The 15,440-nt window shown below is 38.2% G+C and overlaps 1 protein-coding gene across 2 annotated transcripts in view; it reads left to right on the forward strand.

The window, feature by feature from the left end:
• Positions 1-15,440, forward strand: part of npr2 (natriuretic peptide receptor 2) — a 233,698-nt gene that overhangs the window by 52,164 nt on the left and 166,094 nt on the right. For both annotated transcript variants that reach the window (XM_061980767.2, XM_061980768.2), the window contains exons 2-5: positions 5,225-5,406; positions 7,625-7,738; positions 7,880-8,015; positions 14,112-14,206. In XM_061980767.2, coding sequence (XP_061836751.2) covers positions 5,225-5,406; positions 7,625-7,738; positions 7,880-8,015; positions 14,112-14,206 — 527 coding nt within the window. The remainder of the gene's footprint in view (positions 1-5,224; positions 5,407-7,624; positions 7,739-7,879; positions 8,016-14,111; positions 14,207-15,440) is intronic.

Raw genomic sequence — 15,440 nt, forward strand, 5'->3', positions numbered from 1 at the left:
AAAAAATATTAGACATATCGTCTATTCAGCAGTTTTCTTTAATAATTGTATTGCTGCTGGATGATTTAAGGCACTATGCATATTTTATTTGATGTAGATTGCAATACAAGCGCTTTTCGTGTCGTTTTCACCAGTTCCAGGTCCTAGATGGCTGTCAAAGTGTCTCATCTTGTCAGATTATATTCTCAGCCATCTACTTTTTCAGGTCAGAGGCATGATTTATGATCTACAACAGGGGTGTCAAACTCATTTTAGCTCAAGGGCCGCATGAAGGAAAAATGTTTCCCATGGCATAATACAAACCCCGTTTCCATATGAGTTGGGAAATTGTGTTAGATGTAAATATAAACGGAATACAATAATTTGCAAATCATTTTCAACCCATATTCAGTTGAATATGCTACAAAGACAACATATTTGATGTTCAAACTGATAAACATTTTTTTTTTTGCAAATAATCATTAACTTTAGAATTTGATGCCAGCAACACGTGACAAAGAAGTTGGGAAAGGTGGCAATAAATACTGATAAAGTTGAGGAATGCTCATCAAACACTTATTTGGAACATCCCACAGGTGAACAGGCAAATTGGGAACAGGTGGGTGCCATGATTGCGTATAAAAGTAGATTCCATGAAATGTTCAGTCATTCACAAACAAGGATGGGGTGAGGGTCACCACTTTGTCAACAATGCGTTAGCAAATTGTTGAACAGTTTAAGAAAAACCTTTCTCAACCAGCTATTGCAAGGAATTTAGGGATTTCACCATCTACGGTCCGTAATATCATCAAAGAGTTCAGAGAATCTGGAGAAATCACTGCACGTAAGCAGTTAAGCCCTAACCTTCGATCCCTCAGGCGGTACTGCATCAACAAGCGACATCAGTGTGTAAAGGATATCACCACATGGGCTCAGGAACACTTCATAAACCCACTGTCAGTAACTACAGTTGGTCGCTACATCTGTAAGTGCAAGTTAAAACTCTACTATGCAAGGCAAAAACCGTTTATCAACAACACCCAGAAACGCCGTCGGCTTTGCTGGGCCTGAGCTCATCTAAGATGGACTGATACAAAGTGGAAAAGTGTTCTGTGGTCTGACGAGTCCACATTTCAAATTGTTTTTGGAAACTGTGGAGGTCGTGTCCTCCAGACCAAAGAGGAAAATAACCATCCGGATTGTTATAGGCGCAAAGTTGAAAAGCCAGCATCTGTGATGGTATGGGGGTGTATTAGTGCCCAAGACATGGGTAACTTACACATCTGTGAAGGAGCCATTAATGCTGAAAAGTACATGCAGGTTTTGGAGCAACATATGTTGCCATCCAAGCAACGTTACCATGGACGCCCCTGCTTATTTCAGCAAGACAATGGCAAGCCACGTGTTACATCAACGTGGCTTCATAGTAAAAGAGTGCGGGTACTAGACTGGCCTACCTGTAGTCCAGACCTGTCTCCCATTGAAAATGTTTGGCGCATTATGAAGCCTAAAATACCACAACGGAGACCCCCGGACTGTTGAACAACTTAAGCTGTACATCAAGCAAGAATGGGAAAGAATTCCACCTGAGAAGCTTTAAAAATGTGTCTCCTCAGTTCCTAAACGTTTACTGGGTGTTGTTAAAAGGAAAGGCCATGTAACACAGTGGAGAACATGCCCTCTCCCAACTACTTTGGCACGTGTTGCAGCCATGAAATTCCAAGTTAGTTAATATTTGTCTTTGTAGTGCATTCAATTGAATATGGGTTGAAAAGGATTTGCAAATCATTGTATTCCGTTTATATTTACATCTAACACAATTTCCCAACTCATATGGAAACGGGGTTTGTAATTTAAAAAATATTGGGATTTACAATATTAACTATAAAACACTGAATATTGACAACATATGAACGTCACACCCCCTCTCGATCGACATATTTTACAACCAAGAGAAACGCAACAAAAATGCAACAACACAATGAAATATGAACACGAAGGGTAACAAAAAACCCACCTACAATCTGATACATCTGATATATCACTAAGCTTGAGAACTTTGTTCTAAAAATCTCCTTCCGCGTCTGTCCCTGACACCCGCATTTCAGGCTGGCCGCTCTGGAAACACTCTGTGGAAACGCTCCCCACCCACACTGCTTGGTACCTCGTCTGAGCTGCTGTGACGTAGATGACCATAGTAACTAGTATATCATGCAAAAGCGCAGATTCCAACCATTGAAATACTTTGTATAGTTCAAGACTTACGGTCATTTGGAAACATCACTGCACATCATAATGGCAGCTACAGTTTCCATCTTAAAGATCTAAAAAAATGATTTGGGAATGTCTGGTGGGCCAGATTGAAAAGCTTAACGGGCCGCATGTGGCCCCCGGGCCTTAATTTGTAACCTGACTCTCGTCAGATCCTTGTAGTTCACTGAGCTGCACACAAGGATCTGGGATTTCTCAATAGGAGCTGCATTTCAGAAGGCGGGGCCTTGTAAAAAAAAATCATTGTATGTGATTGGATAAACCACTCATATCGAAAATCAACCCGTGACGCTGATGAGAGCGACGCTGGGAAATCCAAACTCGGTCGGAAGAAGAGCCGAAACATCCTTGCCACCAATAAATGCCTTCCAAACTGTTCTCTGTTCATCTTTTAAGTAATTAATATTCGATAGATTCGACAAAACAGTTGCAATAGCAGAATCAATGTCAGCACACGACGCAGCAAGGGCTGCTTGCCGACATTGTTGTTTGAATCAAACGGTTGCTTCAACGCTACGCCACATTTATGAAATCCCACCCGGCGATCCTGATTGGTTCAGGATCGCCGAGTCACTTAAGAGTCACTTAAGAGGTTACTGTCATGATCCGTGGCCCGGATCATGTTTTTGTTATTTTCTGTTAGTTTTGGACTCCCTTCGTTCCTGTTGTCGTGCACCCTTGAGTTTGTTTAGTTACCTTGGCTACTTATTATTTCCACCTCCCTCTGATTGGTGTTCGGGACGCTCACCTGTTCCCTGAGCACTAATCAGAGGCATTATTTAAGTCTGCCTTTAGCCGGTCAGTCGGCATGGCTTCATGTTTGCTACACGCAACCTGCTACGTGAGTATTCCTTGTCTTCTAGTCCAGTGGTTCTCAACCTTTTTTCAGTGATGTACCCCCTGTGAACATTTTTTTTAATTCAAGTATTCCCTAATCAGAGCAAAGCATTTTTGGTTGAAAAAAAGAGATAAAGAAGTAAAATACAGCACTATGTCATCAGTTTCTGATTTATTAAATTGTATAACAGTGCAAAATATTGCTCATTTGTTGTGGTCTTTCTTGAACTATTTGGAAAAAAAGATATAAAAATAACTAAAGACTTGTTGAAAAATAAACAAGTGATTCAATTATAAATAAAGATTTCTACACATAGAAGTAATCATCAACTTAAAGTGCCCTCTTTGGGGATTGTAATAGAGATCCATCTGGATTCATGAACTTAATTCTAAACATTTCTTCACAAAAAACGAAATCTTTAACGTCAATATTTATGGAACATGTCCACAAAAAAATCTAGCTGTCAACACTGATTATTGCATTGTTGCATTTCTTTTCACAGTTCTTTTTGACAGACATTTAAAAAAAATCTCACGTACCCCTTGGCATACCTTCAAGTACCCCCAGGGGTACGCGTACCCCCATTTGAGAACCACTGTTCTAGTCTATGCTAAGTGGTAGCCTTAGCTTCCAGTGCGATCGGCACGTTGTTGTTTCGGCTTGTTTTCGGTTTTTGGTACTTCCTTGAGTTTTGAAGAATAAATCATGTTCCTACCTGCACGTCCTGTCCGGAGTGGTCCGTTTGCATCCCGGGGGAACGAACCTCGCAGAAAGCTGCGACCCCCCGCACGTAACAGTTACTTAATTTGTGCAGGTCTGACCCAAACGGTAAAATAATACTTTACTTAACAAAATTTAAAAAAAGATATAAAACCTTTTTTTTTTTTTTTTTTTTTGCAAATTGTATTTGTAAATAAGAAATACATATATTATATACATCAATGGTAACACTTTAGTATGGGGAACATATTCTAAGTAACAAAGACTTAATTTAGAGTTATTTGGACACTAGGGGAACATATAAGGGTTAGGGTTAAGGTTGGTGTTAGGATTAGGGTTAGGGTTACTAATAGGGATGTCCGACAATGGCTTTTTGCCGATATCCGATATCAACCAATACCGATATCAACCGATATATACAGCCGTGGAATTAACACATTATTATGCCTAATTTGGACAACCAGGTATGGTGAAGATAAGGTACTTTTAAAAAAAATTAATAAAATAAAATAAGATAAATAAATTAAAAACATTTTCTTGAATAAAAAAGAAAGTAAAATAATATAAAAACAGTAACATAGAAACTAGTAATTAATGAAAATTAGTAAAATTAACTGTTAAATGTTAGTACTATTAGTGGACCAGCAGTACGCACAATCATGTGTGCTTACGGACTGTATCCCTTGCAGACTGTATTGATATATATTGATATATAATGTAGGAACCAGAATATTAATAACAGAAAGAAACAACCCTTTTGTGTGAATGAGTGTGAATGGGGGAGGGAGGTTTTTTGGGTTGGTGCACTAATTGTAAGTGTATCTTGTGTTTTTTATGTTGATTTAATAAAAAAATAAAAAATAAAAAATAAAAAAACGATACCGATAATAAAAAAAACGATACCGATCATTTCCGATATTACATTTTAACGCATTTATCGGCCGATAATATCGTCTCTAGTTACTAATAAGCAAATCATTCTGAAGTTATTGAGGGACGACTCTTAGTTACTGGTTGTATAATAAGGCCATGCAGAATAAGGCATTAATAAGTACTTAATAATGACTAAGTAAGAGCCAATATGTTACTAATTTGCATGTTAATAAGCAACTAATTAATGGTGAATATGTTCCCCATACTAAAGTGTTACCCAATTAATTACAAATAAATGAATGTATGATAAACATGGCAATGTAAGCATTCTATTTATGATCTGCAAAAAGTCTGGTTATATTGCTGAAAGTAGTTTCAGGTTTGATTTATTCTGCCAGCCTCATCTCTATCTTATACTACTAATACTACTCATGCACACTTCTAAAATATGCAACAGATTTTTTTTTTGTAAGAGAGACATTAGATGCTGAGTTATTTTTAACTCGATAATTGGATCTAAATTGTTTGTTTATTTTGTTACAGTCGTGTACATCTGTGGGCCTCTGGACACTTTCTTAAGCATCATGAAACTCTTCCAGAGTGAGATCCAAGACCCAGAAAACTACGCCATTTTTTATCTGGATGTTTTCGCCGAGAGCTTGATGGAGCGCAAACCTTGGCAGAACCCTGACACGGATTGGAACGATCTCATCAAGGTCTTTAAGGTACAGCCAACACACACACAATACGTATATCCCCCGGAGAAGCAGCTTCCTTTGCAGTGGACTTCTGTTTTGTCAAGGTTACACATTATAGAAAATAATAACTGTTGTGCTAAACACAAAGGTCCACTGCAGAGGACGCTGCTTTTCAGAAGGATCTGGTATACTGTCATGAAATATTGATTTCTTTAAAGAGAAACAGAATGACGTCTTTTCAATCACTTTAATTGGGCTCTCCAGAACGCGCCACTTTTGTTTAGCCATTCCTAGTGTGTTTTCTGGAATATCACAAGACTCACCTCTTTATAGCTTCAATTTTAAAGGGTGCTTGAAAAAAAAAAAAGAGAAAAAAAAGCGGATTTTGCTGTCCAAGCAATAATAAATGTAGAGGGACTGTCTGAAGGCTTATTCGCCTGACACAGTGCACTTGAACGCCTCACCACGTGGGAGCACAGTGCTTGATAGATCCTGCTTGGACACGATTAAATGTAACACAAAGAGTTGTTCATCACTTTGTGTACAAAACCCAAAACCGGTAGAGTTGGCATGTTGTGTAAATGGTAAATAAAAACAGAATACAAGGATTTGAAAATCCTTTTCAACTTATATTCAATTGAACAGACTGCAAAGACAAGATACTTAACGTTCGAACTGGAAAACGTTGTTATTTTTTGCAAATATTAGCTCATTTGGAATTTGATGCGTGCAACATTCTTCAAAAAAGTGGCAAAAAATACTGAGAAAGTTGAGGAATGCTCATCAAAAACTTATTTGGAACATCCCACAGGTGAACAGGCTAATTGGGAACAGGTGGGTGCCATGATTGGGTATAAAAGCAGCTTCCATGAAATGCTCAGTCATTCACAAACAAGGATGGGGCGAGGGTCTCCTCTTTTTGAACAAATGCGTGAGCAAGTTGTCCAACAGTTTAAGAACAACATTTCTCAACGAGCTATTGCAAGGAATTTAGGGATTTCACCATCTACGGTCCGTAATATCATTAAAAGGTTCAGAGAATCTGGAGAAATCATTGCACGTAAGAGATGATATTACGGACCTTCGATCCCTCAGGCGGTACTGCATCAAAAAGCGACATCAGTGTGTAAAGGTTATCACCACATGGGCTCAGGAACACTTCAGAAAACCACTGTCAGTAGCTACAGTTCGTCGCTACATCTGTAAGTGCAAGTTAAAACTCTACTATGCAAAGTGAAAGCCATTTATTAACAACACCCAGAAACTCCGCCGGCTTCGCTGGGCCTGAGCTCATCTAAGATAGACTGAAGGTGGGGTGTATATTTTAGCGTCCCGGAAGAATTAGTGCTGCAAGGGGTTCTGGGTATCTATTCTGTTGTGTTTATGTTGTGTTACGGTGCGGATGTTCTCCCGAAATGTGTTTTTCATTCTTGTTTGGTGTGGGTTCACAGTGTGGCACATATTTGTAATAGTGTTAAAGTTGTTTATACGGCCACCCTCAGTGTGACCTGTATGGCTGTTGACCAAGTATGCTTGGGATTCACTTGTGTGTATGAAAAGCCGTAGATATTATGTGATTGGGCCGGCATGTAAATGAAGTGCCTTTAAGGCACGCCCCCAATATTGTTGTCTGGGTGGAAATCGGGGGAAATTCGGGAGAATGGTTTCCCCGGGAGATTTTCTGGGAGGGGCCCTGAAATTCGGGAGTCTCTCGGGAAAATCGGGAGGGTTGGCAAGTATGACTGGGAGACGCAACTGCTCTGTACTTCTCCCTACGTCCGTGTACCACTCCGTACAGAGGCGTTTTAAAAAGTCATACATTTTACTTTTTGAAACCGATACCGATAATTTCCGATATTACATTTTAAAGCATTTATCGGCCGATAATATCGGGAGTCCGATATTATCGGACATCTCTAGTTTAGTGTGGCCGAAACAGGGCTTAGGCTAAATAATTATTTGTTTAATGACTTATCCGGCTTATTGTAGACAGGGTCTTAGTGTAGAAGGGGCCTTAGATGTTAACAGGCTGTCCAACTTTGCACAAGTAAACACGCTGCAGGACTGCTTGTATCGGAGATGATATCACACATTTTAAATGCAAGCACGTACAATCCCATACTTGTTTTTTTTCGGGCCGAGATCCAATATCATTATGGGATCGGGATTCGGGACAACCCTACTTGTACATTGCTCACTTTATCATGTTGCACAATTATGACTCAATCTTTTTCTGTCTTTTTAGTCTGTTTTGGTCATTACATACCGACCTCCTGATAACCCCGAGTACAGAGACTTTCAGAGAAGACTCCACGCCAGAGCAAAGAAGGATTTTGGCGTGCACTTGGAACCATCACTGGTAGGTTCAGTATAGGTATCCATTGCAATCCTCGTCACTGTGCTACATGATGTACATTCCAAAAGGCCGGTGGCATCATGTCAACATTGGTACTTTAATGGCGGAACCCAAATCTGAGAATGACGGGTGATCACGTTGCAGATGGACTACATCGCTGGCTGTTTTTACGATGGCTTCGTGCTTTATGCAAAGGCCTTGGAGGAAACACTGGCTGAGGGTGGAGCACAAAACGATGGCATCAACATCACAATGAGGACACAGAACCGTCAAATTTGGGGTGAGCAAACGTTGCGGCCTAACTTACATGCGTACTAAAGAGCAGTGTTGGGTTAGTTACTGAAAACCAGTAACTAGTTACAGTTACTAGTTACTTTATTTCAAAAGTAACTCAGTGACTAACTCAGTTACTTACACCAAAACGTAATGCGTTACTGTGAAAAGTAACTATTTAGTTACTTCTTCTTTTTTTTAAGGCTCCCATTAATGCCCTTTTAGCCCTCATTTCAGTACTGTAATTGCACTGGAGAATAATACAATCTGTTAATCAACTTGACATGCATTTGCATCACTGAACTCAGAAAGCAATGTGGTCTACATACAACACACAAAGACAAAGATATGTTTAAAGGGCCAATTTATTTCAGGCCAGAACAAATTGACAAAACTATTTTAAATATCTGCAACATAACGGCACTTTAACTTTAACTTTAACTTTAAGTAGATAGGATCTTTGATCCAAGACACAACTTACATTTAACTAAAATGTTATTTTCTTTGTGCTCGACAAAAGAAAAGTATTGAGAATGTGTCCATGTTAAGAAACTCGACTTCTGGCTTCGCCATGATGTCTTGTTAGTTGTTATGAGAGTAGCGTATGTGTGTGTGTGTGTGTGTGTGGCCCTTTAAGATATGATAGCATGTGAGGTGAGTGACGTTAGTGAGTGAGTGGGCGAGAAAGGTGAGGGACCGGAGACAGTGAGTGTGTGCAGGTGCTCTAGCTTGGTGGATGGCGGTGTCCAATAAAGTCACAAAGTTACAACAAACCGCCGGGCTCGTCATTCACCCTCAGCTGTAAAGACCGGGTAAAGTGAAGGTGGTTAGCCCCGAAGTACAATAGGCCCTGGAGGAACGTCTCCCCTGCGCCCCTCAACTACGGTCTGGGAGCCCCCTCCCCCTGCCCCCACCCACACAAAGCACGCCTTTTCTTTTCCTTGTGACACAGAAGGACGACACCGCAGCGCTGCAATAAAACACACTCAGATCTTCTGTTTCTAGCCGATACTACATGAAAAATAACGTAAAATAACGCAGTCACGCATCATGTAGTAACGGTAACTGAGTGACTGAATATAAAAAATAACGCGTTAGATTACTAGTTACCGCCGAAACTAATGCGTTAGTCCCAACACTGCTAAAGAGTCATTTCAAAGTAGGCCTGGAAAAGAAATCCATGTCATCAATGCCTCAAGTTTTTTTGTTACAATTAAAAAAATGATACCGTATTTTTCGGATTATAAGTCACTCCGGAGTATACGTCACACCGGCCAAAAATGCACAATAAAGAAGGAAAAAAACATATATACGTCACACTCGAGTATAAGTCGCATTTTTGGGGGAAATGTATTTGATAAAACCTAACACCAAGAATAGACATTTGAAAGGCAATTTAACCTTCCTCTTGTGTTAGCTTTCTGTTACCATCTCTTATGTTAACGGGTCGGTTTTGACCCATGTCTTAAATCAGCTGTAAAATACACTAAAAACAATTATCTATCATCCAATTTGTTTCTCATCTCTTGGTTACCTTGTTAGGCTTCCTTATCCATGAAAATATTGGTTTTAATATTTTTTGGTGTGGGCCATTGGCCCTTTTTTTTGTCAGTATACCCCTCGATTTCAATTTAAAAAACTGTAAAATGAATCTCAAGAGAATGGTATAAATAAATAAAAGGTTGTTGTGTTACCTGACTATAAGTGAGAGGTATTAGATTAGATTAGATTAGATTAATTTATTTTTTCATTTTAATAATTTTAACTAAAGTAACATATATGGTGTTACGGGTCAATTTTGACCCATATATATTTACTTCAAGAAAAAGGCTAAAAAGTATTTTTTTCAGCAACAGAACTTTAAGACTAACACAAAATGAAAAGCAAAACAAGTCATAACACAAAATATAGATTTGCAAGGTCAAACAAACAACAGCAAATCAAGTTAAGTTAAGTTAAAGTTAAAGTAGCAATGATTGTCACACACACACTAGGTGTGGTGAAATTTGTCCTCTGCATTTGACCCATCACCTTGTTCATCCCCTGGGAGGTGAGGGGAGCAGTGAGCAGCAGCGGTGCCGCGCCCGGGAATCATTTTTGGTGATTTAACCCCCAATTTAACCCCCAGACCTACTCAGTGGCCTAGTGGCTAGAGTGTCCGCCCTGAGATCGGTAGGTTGTGAGTTCAAATCCCGGCCGAGTTATACCACAGACTATAAAAATGGGAGCCATTACCTCCCTGCTTGGCACTCAGCATCAAGGCTTGGAATCGGGGGTTAAATCACCAAAAATGATTCCCGGGCGCGGCCACCGCTGCTGCCCACTGCTCCCCTCACCTCCCAGGGGGTGATCAAGGGTGATGGGTCAAATGCAGAAAATAATTTCGCCACACCTAGTGTGTGTGTGACAATCATTGGTACTTTAATTCCAACCCTTGATGCTGAGTGACAAGCAGAGAGGTAATGGCTTCCATTTTTATAGTCTTTGGTATGACCTCCTCATCAGACTCATCAGATGTGTCTGTGTCTTCTGGATGATACTCCTCCTCAGAAACCTGTTCATCCGTATCACTATGCTGCTCTGTGTCCTCTCCCTCATTTTTACCAAAAATATTATCTAGAATTTCTCTCACTGTAAATCTTTTTTTCATTTTTGCATGCTGCAAATTGGAGATGTGCACTCTGCAAGTCACCAACTCTATACTGAATTGACCTCACATGTCCGTCTTTGTTTTTTGTACTGGATGACAAGGTAAAATGAGAATCCCCCAAAGCTCACATGATTGGGAGAGGAGCTGGTTGTCAGTGTGTTCAGTTTTGCCTCTAATTATTGCTTTATAATCTTATTTTTATAACTGGGTCGAAACCGACCCTAACAACACCAAGGTCATAATTTCAACCAGAACATTTTATAATTTAGTGAAAAAAACAAAAACTGTTTTATTTTGTTGAAATAGAGGTTCCTGACAAAGTCAAAAAGCCTTGATGCAAAAAATAAATTTATGTAGTTCTTTTATGCATTTAAAAACTAAAACGGGTCGGTACCGACCCTAACACAAGACGAAGGTTAAAATAAATAAAGAATAGTGAACAACAGGCTGAATAAGTGTACGTTATATGAGGCATAAATAACCAACTGAGAACGTGCCTGGTATGTTAACTTAACATATTATGGTAAGAGTCATTCAAATAACTATAACATATAGAACATGCTATACGTTTACCAAACAATCTGTCACTCCTAATCGCTAAATCCCATGAAATCTTATATGTCTAGTCTCTTACGTGAATGAGCTAAATAATATTATTTGATATTTTACGGTAATGTGTTAATAATTTCACACATAAGTCGCTTCTGAGTATAACTCGCACCCCCGGCCAAACTATGAAAAAAACTGCGACTTATAGTCCGAAAAATACGGTATGTAATATAATAACGTGCAAATTTATAATAACATATAATATTTACGTATTTTACTCATTTTAAGCATACGCGGTGCATTAGTTTAAGAAACACAACACAACGTTCGCTTTTTTCCCCACTACATAACTGATTTCTACTCTCTGCAGACTTCATGAGAGCCAACAAACATAATAAAACATCACTTACTGTACAATGTCTGCTATTATTAGGATGTCAACTGATAGAATCTTGTAATATTCCCATTTAGATGAAGGTTGACTCATAATCGTTGCCAGGAAAAGGCGTGCAAACAAGCGTCTTTTTGTGTCATTCTCGCCATTTCCGGGTATAAATCGGCTGACAAAGTGTACCAACTTGCCGGAATACGTCCTTATCTCTCTACTATCAAGATGAGAGGCATTATTTATGATCTAGAATAAACTTCCACAAGCACCGTGGCGAGGAAGCAGCTCACCAGCCGATATAGACGTCAATATAGACACGCGGCGCTGCTATAAATAGTTTGTCTGTGTTAGCGCTTCTAATAACAATATCACTAATACTTGGTTATTATTCAAGTCACGAAATGTAAATAGAGCATTGTTGGTGCTTTTTGGATGTTTTTTATTGGGTTTTATGTGTGAAGATCTGTCACATTCACAGTTTGTTATGCTTCATTAGCTCTTATTTTCAGTTCCTTTTACTAAGTGTCAAAAAGTTGGGATTTTTTCTAAGTGTCGCAAAGTCAGGATTTTTTCTAAGTGTCAAAAAGTCAGGATTTTTTCTGTAAAAAAAAAAAGATTTTTTTCCAAGGGTCAAAAAGTCTGGATTTTTTCCAAGAGTCAAAAAGTCTGGATTTTTTCCAAGAGTCAAAAAGTCTGCATTTTTTCGAAATGTCAAAAAATCTGGATTTTTTTCGAAATGTCAAAAAATCGGGATTTTTTCGAAATGTCAAAAAATCGGGATTTTTTTCGAAATGTCAAAAAATCGGGATTTTTTCTTAGTGTCAAAAAGTCTGGATTTTTAATAAGTGTCAAAAAGTCTGGATTTTTCATAAGTGTCAAAAAGTCTAGATTTTTTCTAAATGTCAAAAAATCGGGATTTTTTCTAAATGTCAAAAAGTCGGGATTCTTTCCAAGTGTCACAAAATCTGGATTTTTTTTTGTAAGTGTCACAAAATTGGGATTATTTATAAGTGTCAAAAAATCTGGATTTTTTTCTGTCAAAAAAACTAAATTTTTTCCAAGTGTCAAAAAGTCTGAATTTTTTCTAAATGTCAAAAAATCTGGATTTTTGCTTAGTGTCAAAAAGTCTGGATTTTTTCTAAGTGTCAAAAAGTCTGGATTTTTTCTAAATGTCAAAAAGTCTGGATTTTTTCCAAGTGTCAAAAAGTCTGGATTTTTTCTAAGTGTCAAAAAGTCTGGATTTTTTCCAAGTGTCAAAAAGTCTGGATTTTTTCCAAGTGTCAAAAAGTCTGGATTTTTTCTAAATGTCAAAAAGTCTGGATTTTTTCTAAGTGTCAAAAAGTCTGGATTTTTTTCTAAATGTCAAAAAGTCTGGATTTTTTCTAAATGTCAAAAAGTCTGGATTTTTTCTAAATATCAAAAAGTCTGGATTTTTTCCAAGTGTCAAAATGTCTGGATTTTGTCTAAGTGTCACAGTCGGGATTTTTTTTAAGTGTCAAAAAGTCGGGATTTTTTCAAAAATAGTTTGTCTGTGTTAGCGCTTTCTAATAACAATATCACTAATACTTGGTTAATATTCAAGTCACGAAATGTAAATAGAGCATTGTTGGTGCTTTTTGGATGTTTTTTATTAGGTTTTATGTCTGACGATCTGTCACATTCACGGTTTGTTATGCTTCATTAGTTGGTTTATTTCCTGTGTAGCGCTCTTTTTTTCAGTTCCTTTTCCTGCATGTCTCCCTGAGCGCTCTCTCCTCTCACCTGCAGCTGATTGGCTGCCTGGCCACACCTGGTAGTGGTTGTCAATCAGCTGGCTTCTATAAATGCCTGCCTCGCCTTTTCTTCAGGGCTCGAGGATTGTTTCTTTGTAAATGTCACTGACTCAGTTTGCTGTAGGCTGCTATGTTTTCGTGCACTTCCCTGCTGCACCTGTTGTGTTAAATATAATTAAAAGACCTGCACGTCGTCCTCCTGTCTCCTGCATCTTGGGGTCACAACTACCGCTGCCATGCGAGTCACTGACATTCTGGGCAGAATAGAGGACCTACCATTAGCTCCGTTGTAAGCAATGCAGCCATTTACGAGTTAGAATGCATTAAAAAAAATACATCCGTCATCATGTCTTTTATAATGATTGTGAAAAATTCCAAAATAAAAATAAAAAGTGCAGTTCCCCTTTAAAAAACTAACTGTACCAACATTAATTTGCACCCAATTATTTAAAATAAAATAATGCACATCAAAGTTGTGTGTTTGTTGACAGGATTTATAGCCAGGGAGAAAGAACTGCCTTTATTAAGACCCGTCAAATTGTTCCACGCGAGAAACTAAAAACGCTTGGAAGAACTTGCTCCAACAAGAACAGAAAAAAACAGCAACATCTTAATTGTGTGTAGTTCACTAAACACTTGACACTGCTCTAAATATGACTCCTTATACTTAAGTGTCAGCATCGGCACTTGGTAATTAAGTATGACATCGCAATGTCTGACCACACCTTTTCATGTTGTTGCCAGGTGTGACGGGCCTTGTTTCCACAGACCACAAAAACGCCAGGGATATTGACATCGACCTTTGGGCCATGACCAACCACAGCACTGGAGAGTATGGGGTAAGAGTCATATTGATATTAGTTATTGTGTGGATTGTTTTATTTGTTGTACTTTATTGCAACATATATATGTATATATAGTCAAGGTTTCTGAGGTTTATCCGTTATACAGTGCTCAATACCGGGATAGAGCGGAATATACTGTACGTTAGGTCAGGAAAAATACAGAGGCTATATCGAAACAAGCTTGTAGGGATGATATAGCCTCTGTATTTTTTTCCTGATCTAACGTACAGTATATATATATATATATATATATATATATATATATATATATATATATATATATATATATATATATATATATATATATATACGGAGCTGTGGACTCAAGTTACGGGACTTGTAGTATCTACAAAGTCTGGATTTCTTCTGTCAAAAAGTCTGGATTTTTCTAAGTGTCAAAAAGTCTGGATTTTTTCCAAGTGTCAAAAAGTTGGGATTTTTTTTAAGTGTCAAAAAAATTGGGATTTTTTTCTAAGTGTCAAAAAGTCTGGATTTTTTCTAAACTAAGGATTCACCACAATTAGAACACGCAAAACAAATTTAAGTAAAACACAAACTACTGCTATGTGTGTATATATATATATATATATATATATATATATATATATGTATATATATACACATATAGCAGTAGTTTGTGTTTTACTTAAATTTGTTTTGCGTGTTCTAATAGTGGTGAATCCTTAGTTTGTATATATATATATATGGGGACGGCGTGGCGCAGTGGAAGAGTGGCCGTGCGCGACCCGAGGGTCCCTGGTTCAATCCCCACCTAGTACCAACCTCGTCATGTCCGTTGTGTCCTGAGCAAGACACTTCACCCTTGCTCCTGATGGGTGCTGGTTAGCGCCTTGCATGGCAGCTCCCTCCATCAGTGTGTGAATGTGTGTGTGAATGGGTAAATGTGGAAGTAGTGTCAAAGCGCTTTGAGTACCTTGAAGGTAGAAAAGCGCAACAACCCATTTATCATTTATATATATATATATATATATATATATATATATATATATATATATATACACATACATATATATATATATATATATATATATGGAGCTGTGGACTCAAGTCACGGGTCTTTGTAGTATCTACAAAGTCAGGATTTTTTTTTGTCACAAAGTCAGGATTTTTTCTAAATGTCAAAATATCGGGATTTTTTCTGAGTGTCAAAAAGTCTGGATTTTGTCTAGGTGTCAAAAAGTCTGGATTTTGTCTAGGTGTCAAAAAG

The sequence above is a fragment of the Nerophis lumbriciformis genome, linkage group LG20 (genome assembly GCF_033978685.3).
Source record: "Nerophis lumbriciformis linkage group LG20, RoL_Nlum_v2.1, whole genome shotgun sequence".
NCBI classification, from domain to species: Eukaryota; Metazoa; Chordata; class Actinopteri; order Syngnathiformes; family Syngnathidae; genus Nerophis; species Nerophis lumbriciformis.